This window comes from Volvox carteri (genome assembly GCF_000143455.1).
Source record: "Volvox carteri f. nagariensis unplaced genomic scaffold VOLCAscaffold_51, whole genome shotgun sequence".
Classification (NCBI taxonomy): Eukaryota; Viridiplantae; Chlorophyta; class Chlorophyceae; order Chlamydomonadales; family Volvocaceae; genus Volvox; species Volvox carteri.
In genome coordinates this window covers 583,718-605,346 of record NW_003307594.1, presented here as the reverse complement: position 1 = coordinate 605,346, position 21,629 = coordinate 583,718, and the positions used below count along the sequence as shown (strand labels likewise).

At 59.3% G+C, this 21,629-nt stretch overlaps 3 protein-coding genes across 3 annotated transcripts in view; 1 reads left to right on the top strand and 2 right to left on the bottom strand.

The window, feature by feature from the left end:
- Positions 1-268: 268 nt before the first annotated feature.
- Positions 269-5,782, bottom strand: VOLCADRAFT_119074 (cryptochrome; the record flags this gene model as incomplete). The annotated part of the gene is made up of 13 exons (XM_002955358.1): positions 269-415; positions 803-924; positions 1,113-1,252; positions 1,377-1,484; positions 1,898-1,954; positions 2,131-2,255; positions 2,697-2,784; positions 2,941-3,157; positions 3,390-3,696; positions 4,083-4,198; positions 4,427-4,546; positions 4,887-4,989; positions 5,216-5,782. 13 exons carry the CDS (start codon positions 5,780-5,782, stop codon positions 269-271), a joined length of 2,217 nt encoding a protein of 738 aa, XP_002955404.1.
- Positions 5,783-11,348: 5,566 nt separating this feature from the next.
- On the bottom strand, positions 11,349-12,575 carry VOLCADRAFT_119073 (uncharacterized protein; the record flags this gene model as incomplete). Its single annotated transcript, XM_002955357.1, has 2 exons — positions 11,349-11,560; positions 12,402-12,575. Coding segments are annotated over 2 exons (386 nt in total), but the record flags the coding sequence as incomplete, so codon positions are not given.
- A 1,286-nt stretch (positions 12,576-13,861) lies between these two features.
- Positions 13,862-21,629, top strand: part of VOLCADRAFT_119072 (uncharacterized protein) — a gene marked incomplete at both ends in the record, with an annotated part of 10,281 nt that continues 2,513 nt past the window's right edge. Inside the window, 12 exons of the mRNA XM_002955418.1 lie at positions 13,862-14,448; positions 14,811-15,444; positions 15,520-15,651; positions 15,968-16,071; positions 16,453-16,655; positions 17,189-17,756; positions 18,090-18,201; positions 18,524-18,741; positions 19,822-19,846; positions 20,342-20,569; positions 20,718-20,876; positions 21,451-21,523. Coding sequence (XP_002955464.1) covers positions 13,862-14,448; positions 14,811-15,444; positions 15,520-15,651; positions 15,968-16,071; positions 16,453-16,655; positions 17,189-17,756; positions 18,090-18,201; positions 18,524-18,741; positions 19,822-19,846; positions 20,342-20,569; positions 20,718-20,876; positions 21,451-21,523 — 3,043 coding nt within the window. The remainder of the gene's footprint in view (positions 14,449-14,810; positions 15,445-15,519; positions 15,652-15,967; positions 16,072-16,452; positions 16,656-17,188; positions 17,757-18,089; positions 18,202-18,523; positions 18,742-19,821; positions 19,847-20,341; positions 20,570-20,717; positions 20,877-21,450; positions 21,524-21,629) is intronic.

The window sequence follows — 21,629 nt, the reverse complement described above, 5'->3', positions numbered from 1 at the left end:
ACCACTACACAGCCACCTACCTAACGCACGGGCCCAGGCTCCTTTTGGGAGACCCAGAGACAAAACGTTACCAAGGTCACAGCTATTCGAACTGTCCGCCACGATGTAGCACAGTAAAGATTAACAAATCCATGCACACCATAGCCCCCCTGAAGTTGAGCGCGCGAGGCCGAATCTATACCTAATGGGTATGTCATTACCCTGGCGGCGCCCAAGCCCCAGTAATGTAAAAGATGCATGCTTTGATAATAAAGCCAGCCTTGGCGGATTACGTCTGTGCCTTGGCCTTGTTCCTGCGCTTCCCCGTGCCCGTCAGCTGGCCGACATGGTTAGCCGGGTCGACCAAAGGAAAAGGGTAATCGCGGCCCAGTACAAAGCTGTACTGCTCAGCTTCCTCCGCCGTCATGGCCCAGGGCTGGTGGCGGAGAGCGGGCGGTAGAGCGGCCAGCTCGGGCAGCCATGTAGCGGCGAGCACGGCATCCTCGTCGTACTTCATGCCCTGGAATGATCAAGGATTCATCGATAGATCATTGAGCAGCAATTTCCATAATATTGCAACCGCCGTAGGAGCCGTTGCGGGGCCCTAACATCAATCGCTAATGGCCGATTTTTAATGCAACTCTGCGCCGAGGGCTGTCATATGATGTACCTGCATGTACCTTAAGTCAGTGCCTGCAGCATGGGGTTCCGAAACTCGACACAATCCCCTCCCCGTTCCCTGCTCTTTCCCGCGCACCCCATATACACAGACAATACAGACTGACACACAGAGGCAGCCCGGAGCAGCACAAACGTTCCCCACCTGAGTCACGGTCTTGAAATGGCGATTGCGTGGGTCGTTCCCGATACCAGCAAAGTAATTCCAGTTGCAATAGTTAACCGCCACATCGCAATCCACCAACAAGCTCTCAAACAGCTCCGCACCTGCGCATGGTGGCAGAAAACAACGTGAACGACGTGAGCCCTATTACCGCCATCACCGCCACCACCCAAGCCGCCGCTGCCGCCCTTGCTCTCCCCCTCTTCATCCATAACCACACCTTCCGGCGCCCTTGCGTATCATCTCCGCTCCCCACTCCCTCCCCCCTGCCCGCCTCTCAGCTCCCGCTCACCCCATCTCCAGTCTACCCCCAGGTCCTTGGTCAGCAAGCTAGCCACGTTCTGTCGGCCCCGGTTGCTCATCCAGCCGGTGACCGCCAGCTCCCGCATGTTGGCGTCCACGAAGGGGAGACCCGTGCGGCCCTGGGCCCACCTGCAGGAGGTGGTCGTGGTCGTGGGGGTGGGGGGGAAATGAAACAGAGGGACAGGGGGAAAGAAGGACGGGTGCGGGGGTTGCATGGAGGGACTCGAGCCTTAACACTCCAGCCCCAGCTCACCGAGTGAATGTCTCCATGTCGTTCCGCCAGCTGACGGGGAGACCCATAATGCCCCGTTCGTCCAGTACGGCATCACCCTCCTTGAGCGTCGTGAAGATGAAGAAGTCCCTAACCAGCAGGGAACGAGGCAGCCGCAGGAGGGGGTCGGGGGTGCAGTAGAGGTGGCGGTGAGGTGGCGGCGGCAGTCGGGCAGTGGAAGAGCACCGGGCTGAAGGGGAGAGGGGTAAAGACGACACCAGGGGAGGGGGGCTGAGGGGTGGGGTAAAGCAGGGGGAGGGGGTGTAATGAACCGGTGCCACACTGCCAAAGGCCTTCCCACGACCAGCCCCTGCCACCACATCACGCCCGCATGCTTACATGACATTAAGGGGGGGCCCAATCTGCTCCCCCCTTATATGGTCCCTCTCTGGTTCCTCCACCACCACCGCAACTGGCAACATCGGGGCGGACCTCAGGCCACACCCCTTCATTGAATCCGTGTGTGTGTTTTGCACACCCGCTTCCCCCTCACCCCCTCCCACCGGATGCACAGGTGCATGGCCAGCCAATCACACTCGGCGGGGGCTGGTACTGAGCTACTGCCGCCGGGGGGAGGGGAGGCCGGGCCGGGGTTGGCAGTAGCGCCGGCCCCACGCTGCCCACCACCCGCCGCTGCACGGGCTATTTCTCCTGCTCCTGCTCCTGCTGCTGCAGTATCTGCCAGTGTGGCTCTGCATGCAGCAGTAGCAGCAGCCGCAGTAGCAGCTGCTCGTACCTGCTCCACCTGCACGTGCACCGCGCGCGGATACAGACCCATGCAGGGTTGACCCCCGCCAGGGCGAAGGGGGAGCTTACAAGGGTTCCAAAACAGGACCCGGGAAGCGGTGGTGTGGTCGACAGCTGCGGGGTGAGGGGTGCGGGTGTGAGGGGCGAAGAGGCGACACAGCCTGACACGAACATGGAACGGCCATCCAAGAAAAGCTCATCAAGACGGGGGGCGGGGGCACGCGGGCTTCCTAGCACACCCCCAGCACATCCTCACACCCCACCGCCATCGCCACCATAAGCCCCATAAACATCCTTCTTTAACCTCCCCCTGACTCCTAGCAAAGTGGCTGTGTCCTCGCATTCGTTTGTCACTTCAGCTCGCACAGCTCATGCCTAACGAGATTACGGAAAGAAGGGGACTGCCAGCCAACGCCGGAGGAAATATCAGCTGATATTTCCTCAACTAGGCCAACTAGAATTATGTAGAATCAAACCCGTCGATGATAAAATGAAAGGTTAATGATATTCAAAAATGGACTTCATGGAGTTCTTCTCGTCCTCCCCGGTCCTCACCTCCTCATGTATTTGGCGCGACGTGATGCAGCCCAGCGCCACGAAGGGCGACAACTTAGTGCTGCTGTCCACACCAACCGCCTGCGCCCTACACGGTGAGATCGGGCTGAGCTCCATGGACTATCATCCGCGGGTAAGGGACGTAAGGAGACTCAACGTCAGAGGTCCAAAGGCCCCACCTCCAAAGGAGTGGTTCACACCGCCCCAACCCACCACCCCGCCATCCCCCCATCCACGGCCTCACCGGGTGTTGGTGAAATACAGCAACGAGGGTGGAGAGCTCACGGGGGCCCCATGCGGCTGGGAGCTGGATCCGGCGCCGTCCCGTGGGTCGCTTGGCAGCTCCGGGGGAGCCCCTTCCGGGTGGCCCCAAACGTAGTACCGCAGGCGGCGTACGGCGCTGCTGTAGCCGGCGTGGAAGGGAAATGCCGTACGCGGGTCGTGTGGCGCCGGTGGCCCTTCTTGCCGCCGGGGAGGGGGATGTGCGGAGCGGGTGAGGTCGGGTTGGATGTGGGGGGGGAAAAGACGAACCACGAACGAGTGAAGCTGCTGCCTCGGATGGGGGGCCCCGAAAGGAGAAACACACACGCGAGGACTGGGGGCCGTCCTTTTCCGCTATTAGGGGGAAAACATTTAAAACCTCAACATTCATCTTTAAAACCGATGAGAAACCTTACAAGTAAAATAGCTCACCGGGCTCTACTGGCGGCAGTAGCTGGCTGTAGTCCAACCCGACCAGCTCCTGAAGGCGCTGTAGCGCTCTTCGCGCCCCTGCTGCATCGTACACCTCCTCAATCGTCCGCGGAATGCTGCCCAAGCCCCAGTCTCCTCCCGCTGCGCCCTCCTCCGACGTCTGCATGTGCTGCTGCTGCTGCCGTTGTCCTACAGTCTGAGCAGTCATTTCCAGGCTGCGGGCCGCCTCGTTGAATGGCGGCGGCAGGGGCGGCAGGGCGGTGGGGGCGGGCAGGCTAGGTCGTACGGAGGCAGCGGCCTGCGTGGCCTGGATGGCAGAGCCGGTTGGGCGGTAGGGTAGGGAGGAGGGGGGGAGGGGGAAGGGGGGGGGACGTGTGGGTTTGGCGGGGAAAGATCTGCTTGCCTAAACACACACATACACACACGCACACATTCACATATGAGGCCCCTCTCAGAAAGCCCCAACAGCAGGAGGGCACTGCACCTCGCCGTGCGTGCACCTGGAAGCGCGCAGCAGCGCCGTATCGTACGCAAGAACACACAAACATATATACATACGTACACATATATATAGACATACACATAGACATAGACACACATATATACATACACATATATAGACACAGCAGATGTTGAGATGCGTGTACGTGGGCGCCAAGTTGCCGGCGTTAAGAGGTCACCTCAGTTATTCACCTTGCGGAAGTCCGTCATAACCCGCGGGAGGTTCCGGAAGCGGTTCTTGTCGGCGTTGAGGGGCAGAGGCCGCGTGGGGCTGTGCGGGGGGCTCGGGGCCCGAGGGAGACCGCCACCTGGGTGTGTGGGGGGGTGACAGGAGAGTGTGGGTGTGGGTGTTTTGGTCAGGAGGCGATTTAGTTGTCCTCAGGGTTGACACGATGTGTCGTAACCCAGTTCATGACATCGCGATTTGGGGGGCCGAGCAAGGGGCCGCAGGCTGTAGGACGACGTGACTTAGATTCCTAGCCCGATTACGATGAAGGACATGCCGTACGATCCATCGTTAATTTGCACCCACTCACCGGCCATGCCCGATCCACCCTGCGACGAGGCCTTAGCTGCTCTATCATACAGATGGTACGGCAGATCGTCGGGGTGGTAGAGCGTGCGGTCCCAATAGGTGTGTACGGAAACACTCACACCTTGGGTGGGGTTGGGGGGATTTGGGTGGGGTTGGGGGAATTAGGCGAAACCATCATGTATACAAGACAGGCACCTGACCACCAGTGCCATCAAAAGGAAGAGGAGGAGGAGGAGGAGGAGGAGGAGGAAGAGCAGGAGGAAGAGGAGGCGGAGGAGGCGGAGGCGGAGGAGGCGGAGGAGGCGGAGAGATACCCAATCAAGCCAAAGGACCTCACACACTCCCCCAAGGGCCCAGCTCCGCAGCTCCAGGAATCTGAGCTAGAGGGGAACGCCACCCACGACTGTACGACTGTATGGATGGCCGGTTTGTAGGTGCGTGACCCACTACCATCCACCCACCCCTTGCGGCGCCCCACTTCCTCAGCGCCCCCGCCACCTCCCTCTCCACCTCCACTGCCTCCTCCAGCACGTCCAGGTGGTGGTGCAGGGACACGTGCCGCAACTGCCGGCAACGGAAAACAGTAACGGAAAACATTGACGGAATGAAGGTAGTCTAAGCATATGGATGAAAATGGCACCGGCATCAGGCTGCTGTCCACCCACACCCACACCCTCACCCTCACCCACCCAACCAATCTTACACAACACACATCCAATCCACCCAGACACGCACATGGACAGCACACCCCACCACTAAAACGCACATACATACGTACGCACACATGCACCTGCGGGTTGTGTTCCGCTGCCAGCGTCAGAAGCCCGGGAAGCACCTCCTCGGGCCGCCCAAACCGAATCAGCACACCGCCACCGCCACCGCCATCACTGCCGCCATTGCCGCCGTCACTGCCGCCGCCGGTGCTGCTGCTGCAGCTGCTGATGTCAGCGCCGCTATCTACGACAGGAACGGGCTCATTAGGTGCCCCCACTGCCGCTGCTGCTGCTGCTGCTGCCGTGGCCGCTGCGGCTCCACCACCACCACCATCACCACCATTACCACCATTACCACCACCGCCTCCACCTGCTACTGCTACTGCTACTGCTACTGCTGCGGCGTCGGACCCTTCAGATGCAGAGCTTGTGTGTAACAATCCAGCGTCGTGGGGGAACGGTGGTGCTGAAAATGAAGATGGTAATGGTGATGATGGCGGTGATGGCGGTGATGGTGGGTGGGCTACAGTGCCGCCAGGGCAAACACGTGGGGCGGCAGCAGCCTCCTGGATCTGCCATACCTCTCGCCGTACTTCCACCAGGCCCTCTAACAGGAACCTTGCCACCGTACCAGGCATCGCCATTATCGCGGTACGGCAAAGAGGAGGGGACCAGAGGGCGGGGGAATCGAGGGCGGTCAGCTGCTTCGAAGCCGGAAGGAGCTCTCCTGGCCCCGGGGGCATCAGCCAGCAGTCACCCCGCAGTATTCCGCAGGGGAGGCTGTACGGCACTGGGCTGCAAGTGGAGGAACGGTGTCGTGTTTGGACTACGTACGCTCTCATTATTATGGACAGCTGCGAGGGCCAGGTGCGGCGGCCGGCGGCGTTGGAGTGATGCATGAATCTGGTGTATACACAGTGCTGCGTATGCAAATCCATAGTGCAAAGCCATGCAAAGCCATTGCGTGCCGCCTCCATCTCAACAAGAACGGCTGAGTATCTATAGCCTCCTGTGGTGGTGCGCGAACCCAGTTCCCCATGGCCAGTGGAACTGGAGAGTAGGACATGGGTGAAATGTGCGTGAGACGGAACAGAAGGCAAGGAGGGCAGTCTTGCCGGAGCAGAAAATTTGTAAGTTTGAGTTGTATAATTTGTTGTTGGCATGGATGGATGGAGTGCTGGAGTTGCGGAGTGTGGCGGTGAGCTGAGCCATAAATAGCTAGTCCAGGGGGTCGAAGGAGGGAAGGAGCGAGAGAACCGCGGCGGAGGATTAGTGCGGCATAGGGCCTGGACCAGACTGTATTCCAGACGGCGGCTGGATAACGAAATCGGGCGACGGCAGAGTTCGCAAGGATAGGGTGGCGATTGGCACCGGTGCGAGTGCTTTGGCAGGTCGCGCAGCTGTAGAGCATGCGCTTTCGGTGGAACGGAGGTTGCTTGGCATCTGAGCTGGTGTATATAGCTGGCTAGAGGATTCGAACAGGTGACGGCGCCTTGCGTTGATCAAGGGAGAAGGGTTACGACTCTGACCGATATAACGCCCTTCCAGTGATGGAGTGCTTCGGTGGTCGTTCCTGTTGGGGTATACGGTTAGGTGCCCCTGGCCAGCGCCAGGCCCAGGTCAATATGTAACATATACACACACGCACACAACACCACACATGCGAAACACGAAACACGACAAGACGTCGCTAAACTTTAGAGGTTGAGATTCCAGAGTTATAGTAGCAGTTGTGCTTCGTCTTCACGTATATCTGTGGCAGTTGTTGCGTGCGGTATGTAGGTGTTTTGTAGGTGTGTGTCGGTGTGTGTCGGTGTGTGTCGGTAGTTGGACCCCCACTTCGTCTTGGAGCATTGTGGGATGGTCCTTACCCCGCTAGACACACACACAGACACACAGACACACACACACAGACAGACGTCTGTGAGGTCCAGCTTCTGGGCTCAAGGCACCGACACAAACACTCCCGGATAGCTGCTACTTGATTGCTGCAGGACTACTACCTCGCTTCTCACGGCTCGGTTGAATTGCAGCACACACACACAAGGGCGGCGTGACCCTCTGCTCTGCCCTTAACTCGATCGCTTCGGTATGAAGTTACTCGTGCAGCACTCCCTCGCCATTTCCCTCACATCGCGGCATTGATGTAAAACATACATACATGTATGCAGTATGTAGTATGTAGTATGTAGTATGTAGTATGTAGGGCAGGGCTCGGGCGGGGTATGGGAGTTGAAGGGGGATAGAGGTTGGAGGTAAGGGAATAGGAGAGAGGAAGCCCCGAGGCGGGAGAGGGAGAGGAGTAAGGCGTGGAGTGGAGAGGGTCACGTAGTGCGGGGAGGAATCCTTTTCCCTCCCCAGTGCCGCTCCGAGGTTGTAGGGTGTTGGAGAGACTGGGGGAGGTGGGGTTGCGCGGGTAGGGGAGGAGGGAAATGGCGGTGAGAGCGCCAAAAGGACGTAGGTTTTCTGGTGTTTGGGAGGTTGAGGTCTGGTGGTAGCAGCGGGGCTCGGATGGGGGGGAAAGACGAACCACACACGATTGAAGCTGCTGCCAGGGCCAGAGAGTAGCAAACGTAAAATCGGATGGGGGGGAGTTGTGGCCCGAGGAGGACCATTCTACTTAGGCACTTCTCCTTTGCGGGACTGGGTTGCTTGGCGAGGGGCGAGGGTGGGAGCGGTGCAGTACGCGGCAGGGTGAGTATGTTCTGGAGGACCAACCGTTCCGGTTTAGTGACGGTAAGGGGGAGGCGCCGCGCGGGCTACCTTCCTCCCCCTGCGGTATTCTGGAGGGTCTAGGAACTGTGTGTCGTGGCTATGTTGTCCCGCTTGTGGTCTCGCCGGTCTGTGCAGGGCACCTGCAGTGGTGGCACCTCGGACTTGTGCGTGGTCCCTTTTCTTTGGTTGGTTACTTCTCCCCTGGACCAGCCCAGGAAGGGAGAGGGAGAGGAGGACAGTTGTCGTGAGGTGGCTGAAAGACGTCTTGTGGTTCGAGCTCTCTACGCCTTTGTTTCTTGGAGGTTTTCTTTTTTGGCTTGTTAGGTGTATCAGGAGCCCTCCCCTGCCTGGGCTACCCTAGCCGTCTTATTTCGTTGTTCGGGTTTTTTTCCCCTGTGTCGTTGGTTGTGTTTTGGGGGGAATGTTCCAGAAAGCTTTTGCCTTTGCCCTACTTGAGACTCGTGGACTGGCTCTAGCGGGACCTGAGAGCACGTCCTTTTTTCATTGCAACACCATCCCCGGACGGAGATGCTATGGAGCGGCTGCGTTGTGTGTTGGCAGTCTGAGTCGGGGTCGGGAGCACACAAGACTAACCGACTTGTGCTCTGTGCTCCCGACCCTTGCGCTGTGTTTCGGCTTCGGCCCCCGGCTCTCGCGGCCCACAGTGTAATCTAAGTCATACATACATACATGACTCGTCGGGCTCCCGGTCGCCCAGGTCCTGGTAGCGAGCTCTCTGAGATGCTCGGTTCGTTCGGTCGGCAGGAAGAGCCCCCCAGTTGCGACTTCGTTTATGTTAGGAGACCAACGGGCATAGATCCCGTCTAGTTGGAGCGCCAAACAAGCGCTGTTGCGTGCCGGCCGTCGTTTCCCGTGCGGCCTGACCCGGGGGCGGAGTGCATGAGACTAACCAGCCGTATGCACCCGCCCCCCGCGCTGTGCTTCGGCCCTGGGCCCCCGGCTTTTCAGCCCACAGTGTAATCAACGTCATACATACATACATACATACATACATACATACAGCCGCAGGTACAGCCACAACAGCTGCAAACACAACCACAGCTACAGACACAGCATCAGCCGCAGCCGCAACAGCAGCAACAGCCGCAGCAACAGCTACAGACGCAGCCGCATGAGCAGCAACCCCAACAGCAGCAGCCAGAGATGCCAACGGCGGGGGACATGGCGGCTCCAAGCACCCCCAACAGCACTCAGGCGATGGCTATGATCCTAAAGCGGGTCGGATGGCAGATACCNGGGCGGCACAACAACCGTCCCACTCACACGCCTGACGGTCCGCCTAGCGACACAGCTGCAATGCGGGGCCACCGAGGAGAAACGGGGACGCTTGATGGCAGCATTTGTGCAAGAAGCGTTGGACCCGCAAGAAACGGCACCTTCCTCCTCAGCGGAAACAAGCCGCTTCAGGGCGACGCAAGCCCGCTTGTGGTCGGGGGTGCGGTGGGAGAACGAGAACAAAGAAACGCTGTGGCGGCTCGCCGTGGACGGCATCCCCCTGCCCGGCAACACGCACCTGGCCCGCATGGTGCCTGAGCGCTGTGGGTGTGGAGGGTTCGGCAACGCCAGCAACCAGCACTGCTCCCCACGCATGCACCACTTCTGGGAGTGCCCCGTCGCACAAGCTGTCCGGGAGCAAATTGACCGACACATACAGCCCTCCCAGGAGGCAGCGACAGGCGGCATCACCCGGAAGCAGCTGTGGTTGGTCCAAGCCCCGACCGGCTGCGAGCAGGCCCCCTGGGATGTGATCGCCCTGGCGGCCCTGTCTGCTATGGAGGTAGGCAGGTGCTGCCTGCGAGCAGCCGGAAGACGACTGGAAAGGGCGGCTAACCCCGCGACAGAACAGCCAGAGCAAGCGCAACAGATCCAGGCGCAAGGGCCCCAACAGCGGCGGATAACGGACTTCTTTCACCTAGCCAACGGAGTGAGACCGCACGAGGGGCCACCGCTGAACGCGCCGGTACTCGAGGATCAAACGCAGGGGCCCATCGCGGGACCGGGGACGGCAACAGCAGCAGCAACAGCAGCAGCAACAGCAGCAGCAACAGCAGCAGCAACAGCAACAGCAGCAGCAACCCCCCTGGAATACGCCCGCGCTCGGGCAGTAGTGGACTTCTGGGCGCGCTTGCGCTCTTTCACCGCGCTCAATGTCCCAAGGCGGGGCTGGGACGGAGTGGGACCCCACCACCCGATCCTGTCAATCGTCGGGGGAGCACTGCGCTGCGCGGAGGCGGTGGACATCACGACCTAATGGTCAAGCGGACGCGGCGGGAGCTGGAGTTTAGGGGATAGGGTGTCGAGGCGCGGAGGGGGGATTTGAGGTGGTGGGGGTGGTAGGGAGGTCGAGAGGGAGGTTGAGGGGAAAGGTTGCGAGGGGGGCGGGATCAGGGATGGGGCTTGGGGGGGTGCCGCGCAAGGGGAGATGGGGGAGGGAGGGTTTATTTGCCTGGGGGAACCGTACCGGCGGAGGGGGGGGAGACCGGGGAAAGGGCGGGGAGAGCCGGGTGGGGAGGGGAAGAGGCAGAGAGAGCACCAAGAGGATGTAGGGTTGAGGGGTGGTGAGTGGAAACAGGTGGCCGTAGCGAGGGCGCGGATGAGGGGGAGGTGGGCACCCAGAAGGAGGGGCCGTACTCGAAGGTGCGCGCGTGGTGCAGGACTAGGTTCTTCAGGGTACGAGACCGGGTTTTTCGTGTTGCGGCGTCTAGGTGAGATAGGATCTTGGGAACCAGCCGTCCTGGTAGAGCGGTATTGGGGGGCGCCGAGCTGGCTACCCTCCCCCCCTGTGGTTTCCGGAGGCTTGATCGCCCTGCGTTGCCGCAGGGTCTTCCCGTTTGAGTACTTTTCTAGTTAGACCCAGTGCTGTGGAAGGGCGCGGACTTGTGCGGTGTTATCCCCCCGACGGGGGCTATCTCCCCTGGACTAGCCCAGGGAGGGAGAGGCGGAGGAGGGTAGTAGTCTCAGGAGGCTGTTTGGCGTCTTGTGGTGTGAGCTCTTTGCGCTCTTTTTATTGCGTGAGGATTTTTGAGCTTGGTGACCTCCCCAGCCCGGGATGACTCGTCGGGCTCCCGGTCGCCCAGGTCCTGGTAGCGAGCTCTCTGAGATGCTCGGTTCGTTCGGTCGGCAGGAAGAGCCCCCCAGTTGCGACTTCGTTTATGTTAGGAGACCAACGGGCATAGATCCCGTCTAGTTGGAGCGCCAAACAAGCGCTGTTGCGTGCCGGCCGTCGTTTCCCGTGCGGCCTGACCCGGGGGCGGAGTGCATGAGACTAACCAGCCGTATGCACCCGCCCCCCGCGCTGTGCTTCGGCCCTGGGCCCCCGGCTTTTCAGCCCACAGTGTAATCAACGTCATACATACATACATACATACATACATACATACATACATACATACATACATACATACATACATACATACATACATACATACATACGTACATACATACATACATACATACATACATACACGTACACACCTGCATCGCAGAGGCCCCAGTTTGGGCACTCCCAGCCCCTCAGGCGCCTCCCGTCGGGGCTGTACGGCACGCGGGTCGAAACAGAAGACGGGCAGCACCGCGTCAGCCTGGCGGCAGGCGCCGGTCAGGGCCTCGTTGTCTGCCGTACGGAGATCTCTTCGGAGCCACCACAGACCCAGCGATTTGACCTGTGTCGTACCCGCGAGGACCTCCTGTACGGGAGGTTGGTTGGGTCGGGAGGCAGATCTGGGAGGAGATGATATAGGAGAAAAGGGAACTACTGCTGCTACGTGTGTCGTAGGGGGCTTGAACAATGTCCTGGCGGATAGCTTTTTGCTGCGTTTCCGTCAAGGGGCGAGCATGTCGACCTTCTGGCATTGCTGGATGGGGGGGGGAAAAGACGAACCACGAGCGAGTGAAGACCTGCTGCCAAGGAAAGAGTGCTGCAGCAGTGCTGGATGGGGGGGAGGGGTAAAGGTAATGTGTAGTGTTTCCATCTTGGTCAAAAGCTGAAGCTGAAGTTGGAATATGTGTGTGTCTGGGGGGGACAGGATGTATGGTGTGAAGGCGTGTTGCTTGGACACGAAGGCATTAAAGTCCTCTCAACTTCACCCGGGAGGTGCACAGGGCCATTGAAGCGGGGCGCGTGCTATAACTTGTCTGCGAGTGGTTTGGGCTACGACCCCATTGGGCACTTATTTGTGCTCGGGTTGTGGTTGAGTTGTGTGCATTCAAGTTAATTGGACATGAAATAAACGGACGGGAAGATGGCTGGATGCAAAAATAGCGCCGCCTCGCATTGATGTGGACTAGAGTTGCATGGTGGAAGCTGGAAAGATAGATCCGCTCATTTGCGTAAACCATGTGGGAAACTTTAACGAGCAGTCAACGACATCCGTACACATTGCCAGAGTTGTACAAAACGGTTGGGTAATCCCGGATATTGGACAGCATGGTAGGCAAAGAGCTGGTAACGAAACGGGTATGTCAAATTTTTTTTGTAGAAATCGCGGAGGGATGATGGGGCCCCAGTGATTTGCGCAGCACACTTACTGCGCCGCGTGCCGCCTTATGCATCTGCGCTCGCCCATTCTTCATACTCCTCAGAATATGGGTGTTATATTTGTGTGTCGACAATGGTGTGAAGCGCTTGGGGTCGGCGATAAAGGTGTTTCTCATGAACTCTGCGGTCTCAATTAAGGATGAACCTTTGGACAAGATCACCATCTATGCAAATAGGGATTGAAAACTCAGATAAAACCTGACGTGCTGGTGCGAGTCCAGGCAGTGGAAATCTTGTTGTGTACGGCGATGTCAGGGTGCCGCTGCGGTTCGTTTAGGCAGGTGACCGGCTGTTTTGCCCGTAAGGCTGTAACTGTCAGTATACACGCAGCTTTACCTTGCATGATGGCACCTGCATATTTTGCACACACCGCTGGAAAGTAACCAGTTTGGAAGATATGATAGATGGCTCTTTTCAGGTTTCTCGGAAGACTCTGCTCGTCAAGCAATGCTGCTGCTGAAACTTGCAAGAAGAAAACAGAGCATGAGCATCCTCGTTCATGTGAACTTCAAGGCGTGGAATGTACACCGGTAAGTCTATTGAGAACGGCCAGCCCTTTTAAATGGCAAAGATCGTGTATGATATGAAGCCTTACAGATATATTGACGTAAGCAGAGGACCTCGCATTATTTTGGACAGGAGGTCAACGACTCGGCCTTGTCCGCGCTTCACCGGCTGCTCAGCGGGCTGACCGGAACATCTTTCCAACGCCTTGACGGCTTGCTGGATGCTTTGCGGAGCCCAGAAGTCACTGGAGCGACTTTTGTTGCGTAAGTATGTATTGCCTGCTCCTCCATGTGCTTCCGCATATGAGGTGCTGAACTGTTAGCCCCTCTTCCTAGGTTTTACGCTGTCCCAGAGGGCGATCATGCTGAAGACGACGTCCCTCTCATCCTGCTACGGAGCGCGCGTCATGCATCAGACGACGCCGACGCCGACGACAACGAAAGCCACCTTCCAGATTCACAACAAGCCGCGCTCTTCAAGCAAATGCAACAGGTTAAGGTAGGACCAGCAACTTGGGCCTAGTTCCAAATGAAAAACTCATTTCTTGCAAGGGCTCTATATCCCTCGGCTGCCAACTCGGCCCGTGCAGGCGCCGATTTACGCCATCCTGGACAGGTATCCTGACATTTCCCTGGGTGCAACGCCAGCGGTACAGCGGCAGGTTGGTCCGTCCCCGGCCTTGACCGCCAAAGCAGCAGCTTCCAGCCTCCGTCCCCGCCCCCGCCGGACGCGCGTAGCAGCCGTGCCCCTATTGCATGGGTCCGATCTTGCAGGCGCGTTGTGGATGGAGCAGCATTCCCCCATGCAAGGTGGCGACGGGGAACTTCCGCGCAGCGGCGTTCCAGCTTCACTGTCGAACTCGGCAACGACAACTCCATCACCGCAGCCACAAACACTCCTCTCCGATCCTCGCGCGCTGCGTTCTTTGGGTTTTGCCTGCTCCATGTGCTTGCTGGGACCGGAGGGTAGCAATGCCGCTTGGCTGGCGGCAGCTTTGTCGCGCCTGGGCACCAGCGATACCATGTCGGCCCTGACTGCCAATTTATGCGCTGCCGTGGCGGCGCATGTTAAGCGGCGCTTTGTCCTCGATGCTCACGTAACGGCGGCGCTGGTACCACCAGGTCCCGATGTGCCGCTCGCGCTGCTGCTGCAGCCCTCCGCAGCCGCCACCGCGGCAGCCGCCAGCAATGGCAACGTCAGCAACCTCGGGGCCCACTCTAGTTTGAGCCTGACCGCGGTTGGCGGTGCGCATGCGGGCGTGGGAATAAACCCAACGCGGTCGGGGGAAGGCCTTGCAGGGGGAGGGTTCCCGGCCAACGGTGCTGCAGTCGGTGCCAAGTTGGTGTGCCGATCACCTGCTGCTGCTGGCGGCCGGTCCAGCTCCGTAAACGTTGCGTTGTTTGCACAACAGCAACTCGGCACAACGCCTCCGTCAGCGCAATCACAACAGGACCTGGGCGGCCTGTCGGCAGCTATGTCGAAACGGCGTCTACGGCCCGTGGGAGGGACGCCGACGAGTAGCTTACTGAGGTGCGAAGAGGCGCTGCAGTTGCTCCGCGCTTGCAACTGGCTCCAGCTGGCTTGCTGCAGCTGAATCGAAGCAGCGTTTCCAGCAGATTCATGAAGCTCCATTTTGGCAGGCAGCTAGGCAGCGCAGTAGGCGAAGGGGCAGGAAGGGTGAAATTGTGCAGGAAAGGAGAACGCGTGGACCACTCTTCCTCTTTTCCCGCCTACATTTGACCTCCGCCATGGGCTGCACTATGTCTTCCATAGAATCTACACATAGAATCTACTTAACCGCATGGACCCACCTTCTGACGTAGACAATGTCCGTGCGGTGTATGGACACCCATACACCGCGCGGCCCGTGTACATGCAACTTGCGCATGCAGGGACCCGGCGGCGCTCATATGTGCGCGGTTCTCCTTGGATCTTTCCCCACGCACCCGTGCTGCCGGCTCGATCGACATTCCTCGCAGCCCCTCTCTTGGGCCCACAGCAAGCAGTCGTTCCATCGTCATTCCCCTCAACAACCCGCATCATCCCCAACCGAATAAGCCAAGCCAGGCAGATGGCAGTCCCTACACCGCAGCGGCTGCAGCGGCCGCTGCCATGTGCTCCCCCTGCACGCCCACGCTCCACGCCAAAGCATTCCCTCTTCAGCGCACCCTGCTGCAGGCGCACCTCCAGCACCTCCAGCGGCAGGCCCGACTGCGGTCGGGTCGCCAACAGCCGTCGTCACACGTCTTGAACCCACGCGTATTGGCCTCATCGGAGGCTACGGTTGGTGAACAGGTGGCAACGGTGGGGTCGGTGGCTGCGGTCTCCGCACCCAGCGCTACTGCCGTCATCGAGGACACGCAGCTGCACGTGCAAAATGTACATAAGCCTTCAGGGGACGTATGCATGTTGATGGGCCTTACGCGCAAAACGGCCAACGGAATGCTGGGCGGAGGAGGTGGGCTCAGTGGTATGGGGGTTCTTGCCAGCAGCCACGGCCCGCCATGGGCCACCGCAACGGGGATGGTGGGCGGTGGACCATTCGCGGCGCTTGGAGGGGGCCCGAACGCCGCGGCCGCATTGCCTGGCGGCGTGCCGCAGTCACTGGTGCTGCTGGTGGCGCCTCTAGGCGAGGAGGGTGCTGCGCTGGGTCTGTACCTGTGCTTCCCAAAGCGCCTGCCAGGGCTGCTTCTGGAGGCTGTGAGGGGCAGTTGCCAGGAGCTGATGGACAAGGTACATCGGAAGGCGTTCGGGGGCGAGTGGCAAGGAGGAGTGGATGGTGCAGGAATGGCGGTCAAGGGGGGTGGTGGGGAGGAGCGTGGTAGAAGGTGAAGGGGATGGGGCGCCTGCTACTTGGATGCGAATGGCGTTGGATGCGAATGCGGAGGGGGCCCTGGTTGGCTTGGGAGAGGTACGATGCGGAACGGAGTGGCGGGACGGTGGTTGGAAAATGGGATTGGATTATCGGTCCGCCATGAAAGTATGCCAGGATCTTAGTATTGCTTCTTCTCCGCCTACTAACCCCACCCCTCCACCTGATGGCCCCCAGGCCCTGGCGCCGGTAATCCGCACAAAGTTGAAGGGCGCCGCCATCGCGCCTGAGTTTGAAACGCTGTGCAGCGCAAGCCCTGGGTCCTATGCTGTCGTACGCAGGTTAGTGGATGGTTAGGGGGGTATTCGTCTGCAGCGTCGACCCCGCGCACGTTAATTCCCTTGGTGTAGTGTCTACTGCTGCTATGGCGTCCGGATTAGGGGAGGTTGAAGTGATACGTTGCTCCGGAACCGGTACTTATTCCCCTTTGTGTTCTGAAGGTGGCGGCCGCGATGCAGGGGCCGCAACAGTCATTCAGCTGTTCGCCCGTCCGGCAGGCTATTCATGGTTGCGCCCGGCCTGGGTTGGACCCCGGGGACTGGGTCCTTGACGTTCCTCGCCCCGATGCCCTTCAAGTAGCTTCCCACCACTGTTTTCCTTTCTTGAAACCTCGCTCTTTCCCCCGCCCCCCGCCGCCCACACGTTTAAACCCATTCTCGCAGCCCGAGCTTCTGCGGCTCCCAGGCTCCTGCAGCGCTGAGTGCCGCCTGCATGTCCACTGTGACGGGCAGCGATTTGGGGCCAGCTGTCGGAGGCCCCGAGGCGGCTGCTGCGGCGGGGGCCAGTCCGTCGGAGCTGCTCAGTGGCGAGCTATCCACGGCCGACATGGAGGTGCTGCTTGCGCTGCAGGCACAGGCGCAGGCTGGTGGGGCCCCATTAGAGGCATCCACGAGGCGTAAGTTGGCGAAATGGGCCTGAGACAGCTTTGGGTGGAGAATGGGGCTGAGCTTGGTACTGGGTCCGCATCCTTAAGATGGCATATAGACAAATGTAGAGAAGGGCAATGCAGCGGGTTAAGCGGGGTGCCATAGTGAGACAGGGAGAGAGGATGGCCTTCCGAACTGACTTCTTAAGAGCATGGCCGTGTAAGCCACAGCGGTTGCCTCTCCAAATCTCAATGGGCAGGGAAGCGACCGTTGGGTGTGTTGCTGTTGGGGGCTATCGTCGCGGTCGAGACCTGGCATGAGACCCGGTCCCGTGCTATCACTTGAGCAACCCTTCTGCCTATCGCACATCCGTCATCGCCATCGCTACCGCTATGCCTTTTGGCACCTAGGCGCTACGGTCCCCTGGTATTTCGCTGCAGTTCCTGTTGTCATTTTCACTCCCCCAAGTACCTCTACCGCCAGGTCCCAATCGCTTTGCCTCGCTGACCTTGCCGACACCACCTGTGCATAGGTGGTTCTGTCAGCGCCGGCCGCCGCTCCGGACAGGATCGCACACTCGCGGCCACAAGCTCCACCCAACGAGGTTCCACAGCCGCTTGCATGATTGGGGGCGGCGGTTCCCCCGGCGCTATCGCCATGGCCGGCCGCGCCGCCGTTGCACCGCACCACTCTGCGTCGCCGCTATCAGTCCGCTGTACTGGAACAACTGAAAGGCGCGCCCTTACTGCCTCGGGCCTGGGGCCTTTAGGCACCGCCGGAGGCGGCGGCGGTGCCGTCGCCACTGCTGGAGCCGAGTGCGTGGAGCCGCTTAGTCTGAGCCAGCTGCTGCAGTCCAACCCCAACGACGTACTGGCGGGGTTCTCACACCAGGCGCCGCCACTGCGTACAGGCTCCTCTCGCAGCCTGGTGGGTTTGGAGAATGGTGGCGCTGGTTGCGGCGGTGGCGGCCTGTTCACTACGGCGCACATCATTACAGTGTCAGCTGTGGACAACGCCGCGACGGCGAGGCAGCAGCTAGACTTGCTTGTCAGCAGCATCTATGCCACAATCAACACGGATCATGCTGCCGGCGGCACCAGGTGCTTAAAGGGGGACCGGCCCTGCCGGGGCAGGGTGGCGTGATATTTACAAACAAATGGGATACTCCCAGCTGGAAAAGTCTCTGGAAAAGCCGGAAATCGGCATGACCAGCCGGCCTACATGGCTTTGTTTCCAAAGGATTAAGGGTTAACTAGTTCCATGTAAGAGCAATGGAGGGCGGGGTTGCAGCTACCAAGCCGGTCTGCGGGTCCCTGGCGGCCAAATACATGGCGCAGAGGTCCTGCGGGACTCAGGGCATGGCCGCTCTGCGATGTAACGCGCTCTATTACACGTAATCGTGTTGTTGTACTGTACTTTCTGATGTACTGCAGCAGCTCCCCTATGGACGACCTGGACGCCCTAGAGCTGGGGGATGTGTTGGGTCAGGGCGGTGGCGGCACCGTATTCAAGGGGAAGCTGGGCACGCTGGATGTCGCGGTCAAGGTGCGTGCTGTGCGGCATCGCCTTATGGACCGGCGTAGGAGGGGTTTGGGGTCGCCCCGCGGCCAGCGGGTTGGGCCAAGCCGGGTGTGCTCGCGCTCGATGGACAGAAAGGTTGGGCAGTTGTGACTGGGCGGGTGGATAAGTTGCTGCATAATAGCGTAATCGGCTGTAGCAATCGGCGCCAGGGTCCTTTTTAAGCAATTGGGAGGGCCTGAGAGGGCGCATACTTATTATGCTGGTTATCGTGACTATTATCCTCTACTTGTTTCTTTCCTCCAATGCTGCTGGATTCTTTCTTTGCTGTCCTGCGCAAATCCTTCAGCTGATGGAGATGCCGAAAGTGGATCCCTCGGCTGACTCAGTAGCAGCTGCGCAGCGCAAGGGGACTGCTGCGCCGGCGGCGCAAGCAGGTACAGGTGGCGTTAACGGCGGCGGTGGTGGGAAAGGCGAGGACTCGGCGACAGCGGCGGCTGACAAGATATGCCTGAATGCGCGGCGGGAGATGCTGCGGAACGCCACCGAGCTTGCGGTGCAAAGCAGGTGGGGCTTGAGCTCTGGGTATACACTGGGTGAGGTGCCTTGCGCAATGTGCGACGCCCACACGGGAGCGTTACTGGGGCATATCTCGTCGGGGCGGCAGTCAAGCAACAGGATGTCAACCAGATTTCACCCCGAAGCCGTCCTGAGTTGTACAAGTTTCAAGTTCCGCACGAATGCGGGGGTGCCCGTCAAAGCCCGGGGGCTATGGACCATATGATGTGTGAAACAGGGGGGTGTATCTTCGCCCGTGGCAGCTACCCTGCGAAACCCTGCCTTCCCCGGTATTTCAGGGCACCCTCATCCAGTCACCCTAGTCAACTTCTCAGTGGATCGCTCAGGTTCCGCACCCACCACCAGCATCCAACGGAATCTGCCGGGTCGACAGCTGCCCAACTCCATTCCTGGTCGGCTCGCAGGTTAACTTTATCCCAGGTCACCACCGTCCATCAACTAGGGGCGCAATGCCTTCCACCATCGGAAGGACTTTTGACCCTAATGGGTATCGATCCCGGGATCTCCCGGGGGCAATGGTCGCGCCTTACCAGTAGTGCCAAACCCTAGTATGTATTTAAAATCAATTCCGCCGTAAGAATGGAAAGTCGAAGGCGGTTAGGTTCCTGCCGTCTAGACCCATCCTCATCCAGTCACCAGATATCCGTAGAGACAGATCAGCAATCGCCACTAACCCGGCATCCGAAAGCCATCAACTAGACCTCATCTCCCCACCCCAGTAGCTAGCCATAGCTTCATTCTCCCGATCAATGTTGGGGATCTGACTAAGAATCGCACCCAGGATTGTAACCTGCTAAATGCAGTGGTGTCACCAGACCAGGCCAGTTAAGTTTTATCGTGCGGCGGATAGCGATTCTTTGCGGCGCTTTCTTAGGAGCTTCCTTAACTGAACGCGTCTTCCCACCATGTCGTGCCCCTTACACCTATCCAGCTCTGCAATGCAAAAAATAATCATTCTTGCTTCCCCCAACGTATTATCTTGGTGCTTAAATGGTCTGGTTGCCGCGCCCATCCCCATACCTGACCTCCGCGTGCTGTATATGCCCCCTGTCCCTATCTGTCGTGCAGGGTCTCGCATCCCAACATAGTGCAGGTGGGCAAGGGTGGGGTGACCCTTCGCGTGTGTGACAGCTCCACATTCGTGTGCATATGTCCGAGGTTGGGAACGTGTGGGATGCGACACACCCTTGGGTTTGCTGGCTGTGGCCCTGCCGGCCAACAGATGGCTAGACGTAATTTAAAAAATAGGAAGGGTGCGTGTAAAGTGTAAGAAGGCACCATATGCGCTATATACCTTGGGGGTCGCACTTTCACCAATATGCCTTGATGTCTCCTGGCGTTGGTTTGGCTTTCTCCTGGTAGCACTTTCCTGTGTATCCTATCTCCTAAACCAAAATCACCGGAAGCCGCCCTTGTCAAAGGTCCAAGTGCATGCGCTGCTCACGCACCGCCTCCCGAACCCCGTGCCCGCATGGCTTTTCAGACCTCTTTCAGCCGGTGGTTGATGTTCATTTCCATCAACATGTCGTGTTCAGATCTCAGCATGCAGCTTATTCACCTACCCACCCACCCGCCTGCATGCATGCAGATTTATGCCACCTACAACGATGTGGTGATGGTGTCTAAAAAGGGGCCCCCTGGCTACCCCGGGAGCACCTGCCGCCTCTACCCAGCGGCACTTAATTGCCCGGGGCCAAATGAGGGGGACTCAAACGCCAAGGGTACGGCTACAGTGGAGGCTGGTCTGGGCGGGCCTGGCCGGCTAGAGATGTGGAGGGCCGATGTGGGGGTTTGGGAGTTTTTTTTGGCAATTCGGGTGGGCTGGGATAGGCTGAGACTTGCCAGATATCATGGGGCAGCGATGTCGACGACGGCTCGGCAGCTTTACCACCACTTTGTAACTCTTCCCAACGCGTTCCCCTCCCCGCCCCGCGGCCGCCTTCCCGAACCACCTCCGTCTAGAGCGGCGCCACGTACCCTGTGTGGCTGCCGCCTTCGAGTTGTGCGACTGCGGCTCCCTGGGCGGTGCTCTGTCCGCCCGCACCTTCCCTAAGGCCGTGTACCGGGAGCGGGATGCAGACGGAGCCATTCCCCTGAGGGCCCAGTTCATGGTGGACATGAAGGTGAGCGTGTGTATGTACATTGATAGAAGTCTGTATCCGGGGAGAGGGTCCGCTAGTCAAAGATGTAGGAGCCGGGTTTGGGACCGCACGTGGGTGTTTGTGTTCGGTGTGTGTGGGGCTCTACCTGCGGATCGGCTGGAGTTCTGGTGGAACGGTGGGACGGGACTGCTGTGGTGTGGATACGGTGAGGTATTGTATGTAAGTAGGACTGAGTGAGTGAGTTATGTGTGACACGTGCGAATTCGAATGCCAGTGGAGGAGGGAGGGGGATGGGAACGGGATGAAGGGGTGCGCGTGATTGTGGCTGCTATAGTGCCCTCCGTTTTTGCTTGTCCAGCTTCCCTACCCCGCCCCCAGCCCTGTCCCGCCCTCCTCTCCTAACCCTTCCTACCGAACCCCTCCTCTATATGTATACTCTCTTGTTACGGGCCCCGTGCCCCCTCATCTCCCCTTTTCTGTCAGTTAATATTTTGGACATCGGCAGTTGACACTTTGCTTCTCGCATGTGACTCCTCCCCTTCCCCCCCCTCGCCCTCCCCTCGCCCTCCCCCTCCCCTCGCCACCTCCCGTACAGGGTGTGTACATGACCCTGTTGGATGTGGCCCTGGCTCTGAGACACCTACATTCACTGCACCTGGTGCACAGAGGTGAGGGGTGAGGGGGGGAAAACGGGGGGGGGAGTTGGCGAGCGTCCGGACGACATGGGGAGGGCTGCTATTCCGTGCTGTACACACACACCTCGCTTACTCATAT